Genomic DNA, 2,500 nt, shown 5'->3' on the forward strand with positions numbered 1-2,500 from the left:
AACCTGGCCACAGCAGCCGCACCCGAGTCACTGATGTTATTGTCAGACAAATTCAACTCTGTCAGCCTTGAAACTTCTTTCCATTGCTTTAGCCAGAGCAGCAGCACCTGAGTCACTGATGATATTGTCAGACAAATTCAACTCTATCAGCCTTGGATTTTTTTTCTATTGCTTCAGCTAGTGCAGCAGCACCTGATTTACCGATGATATTGTGAGACAAATTCAACTCTGTCAGCCTTGGATTTCTTTCCATTGCTTTAGCCAGAGCAGCAGCACCTGAGTCACCGATGATATTGTCAGCCAAATTCAACTCTGTCAGCCTTGGATTTTTTTCCATTGCTTCAGCTAGTACAGCAGCACCCGAGTCAGCCTTGGATTTCTTTCCATTGCTTTAGCCAGAGCAGCAGCACCCGAGTCACCGATGTTATTGCGGGACAAATTCACCTTTGTCAGCGTTGGATTTCTTTCCACTGCTTTAGCCAGAGCAGCAGCACCCGAGCCACTGATTTTATTGCAAGACAAATCCACCCATGTCAGCATTGGATTTTTTTCCATTGCTTTAGCCAGAGCAGCAGCACCTGATTCACCGATGATATTGTCAGACAAATTCAACTCTGTCAGCCTTGGATTTTTTTCCATTACTTCAGCTAGTGCAGCAGCACCTGATTCACCGATGATATTGTGAGACAAATTCAACTCTGTCAGCCTTGGATTTCTTTCCATTGCTTTAGCCAGAGCAGCAGCATCTGAGTCATGGATGATATTGTGAGACAAATTCAACTCTGTCAGCCTTGGATTTTTTTCCATTGCTTCAGCTAGTGCAGCAGCACTTGAGTCACGGATGATATTGTGAGACAAATTCAACTCTGTCAGCCTTGGATTTTTTTCCATTGCTTCAGCTAGTGCAGCAGCACTCAAGTCACCGATGTTATTGTCAGACAAATTCAATTCTGTCAGGCTTGGATTTTTTTCCATTGCTTCAGCTAGTGCAGCAGCACCTGAGTCACCGATGATATTGTCAGACAAATTCAACTCTGTCAGGATAGGATTTCTTTCCATTGCTTTAACCAGAGCAGCAGCACCTGAGCCACCGATGATATTGTCAGACAAATTCAACTCTGTCAGCCTTGGATTTTTTTCCATTGCTTCCGCTAGTGCAGCAGCACCTGAGTCACCGATGATATTGTCAGACTAATTCAACTCTGTCAGCCTTGGCTTTTTTTCCATTGCTTCAGCTAGTACAGCAGCACCTGAGTCAGCCTTGGATTTCTTTCTATTGCTTTAGCCAGAGCAGCAGCACCCGAGTCACCAATGTTATTGCCGGAAAAAAACACCTTTGTCTGTGTTGGATTCCTTTCCACTGCTTTAGCCAGAGCAGCACCACCCGAGTCACTGATTTTATTGCAAGACAAACCCACCCACGTCAGCCTTGGATTTCTTTCCATTGCTTTAGCCAGAGCAGCAGCACCGAAGTCACCGATGATATTGCCACGCAAATTCAACTCTGTCAGCCTTGGATTTCTTTCCATTGCTTTAGCCAGAGCAGCAGCACCCAAGTCACCGATGTTATTGCCGGACAAATACAACCTTGTCAGCCTTGGATTGTTTTCCATTACTTCAGCTAGTGCAGCAGCACCTGAGTCACCGATGATATTGTCAGACAAATTCAACTCTGTCAGCCTTGGATTTCTTTCCATTGCTTTAGCCAGAGCAGCAGCACCCGAGTCACTGATTTTATTGCAAGACACACCCACCCATGTCAGCATTGGGTTTTTTTCCATTGCTTTAGCCAGAGCAGCAGCACCTGAGTCACCGATGATATTGTCAGACAAATTCAACTCTGTCAGCCTTGGATTTCTTTCCATTGCTTTAGCCAGAGCAGCAGCACCTGAGTCATGGATGATATTGTGAGACAAATTCAACTCTTTCAGCCTTGGATTTTTTTCCATTGCTTCAGCTAGCGCAGCAGCACCTGAGTCACGGATGATATTGTCAGACAATTCCACCCACGTCAGCCTTGGATTTCTTTCCATTGCTTTAGCCAGAGCAGCAGCACCCAAGTCACCGATGTTATTGCCGGACAAATTCAACTCTGTCAACCTTGGATTTCTTTCCATTGCTTTAGCCAGAGCAGCAGCACCCAAGTCACCGATGTTATTGCCGGACAAATTCAACTCTGTCAGCCTTGGATTTCTTTCCATTGCTTTAGCCAGAGCAGCAGCACCTGAGCCACCGATGATATTGTCAGACAAATTCAACTCTGTCAGCCTTGGATTTTTTCCCATTGCTTCAGCTAGTGCAGCAGCACCTGAGTCATGGATGATATTGTGAGACAAATTCAAGTCTGTCAGGCTTGGATTTTTTTCCATTACTTCAGCTAGTGCAGCAGCACCCAAGTCACCGATGTTATTGTCAGACAAATTCAACTCTGTCCGTCTTGGATTTTTTCCCACAGCTTCAGCTAGTGCAGCAGCACCCAAGTCACCGATGTTATTGTCAG

The 2,500-nt window shown here is 45.4% G+C and overlaps 2 protein-coding genes across 7 annotated transcripts in view; both read right to left on the reverse strand.

Annotated features, from left to right (window-relative positions):
• Window positions 1-345: 345 nt before the first annotated feature.
• Window positions 346-1,143, reverse strand: LOC138018550 (NLR family CARD domain-containing protein 3-like). The gene has a single exon (XM_068865226.1). The coding sequence runs from the start codon at window positions 1,141-1,143 to the stop codon at window positions 346-348; it is 798 nt and encodes a 265-aa protein (XP_068721327.1).
• A 92-nt stretch (window positions 1,144-1,235) lies between these two features.
• The window catches only part of LOC138018549 (protein NLRC3-like), a 55,322-nt gene continuing 54,057 nt past the window's right edge, over window positions 1,236-2,500 (reverse strand). For all 6 annotated transcript variants that reach the window (XM_068865220.1, XM_068865223.1, XM_068865222.1 and 3 more), the window contains one exon: window positions 1,236-2,500. This exon is cut by the window's right edge and continues 270 nt beyond it. In XM_068865220.1, coding sequence (XP_068721321.1) covers window positions 1,236-2,500 — 1,265 coding nt within the window.

The sequence above is a fragment of the Montipora capricornis genome, chromosome 10 (genome assembly GCF_036669925.1).
Source record: "Montipora capricornis isolate CH-2021 chromosome 10, ASM3666992v2, whole genome shotgun sequence".
NCBI lineage: Eukaryota > Metazoa > Cnidaria > Anthozoa > Scleractinia > Acroporidae > Montipora > Montipora capricornis.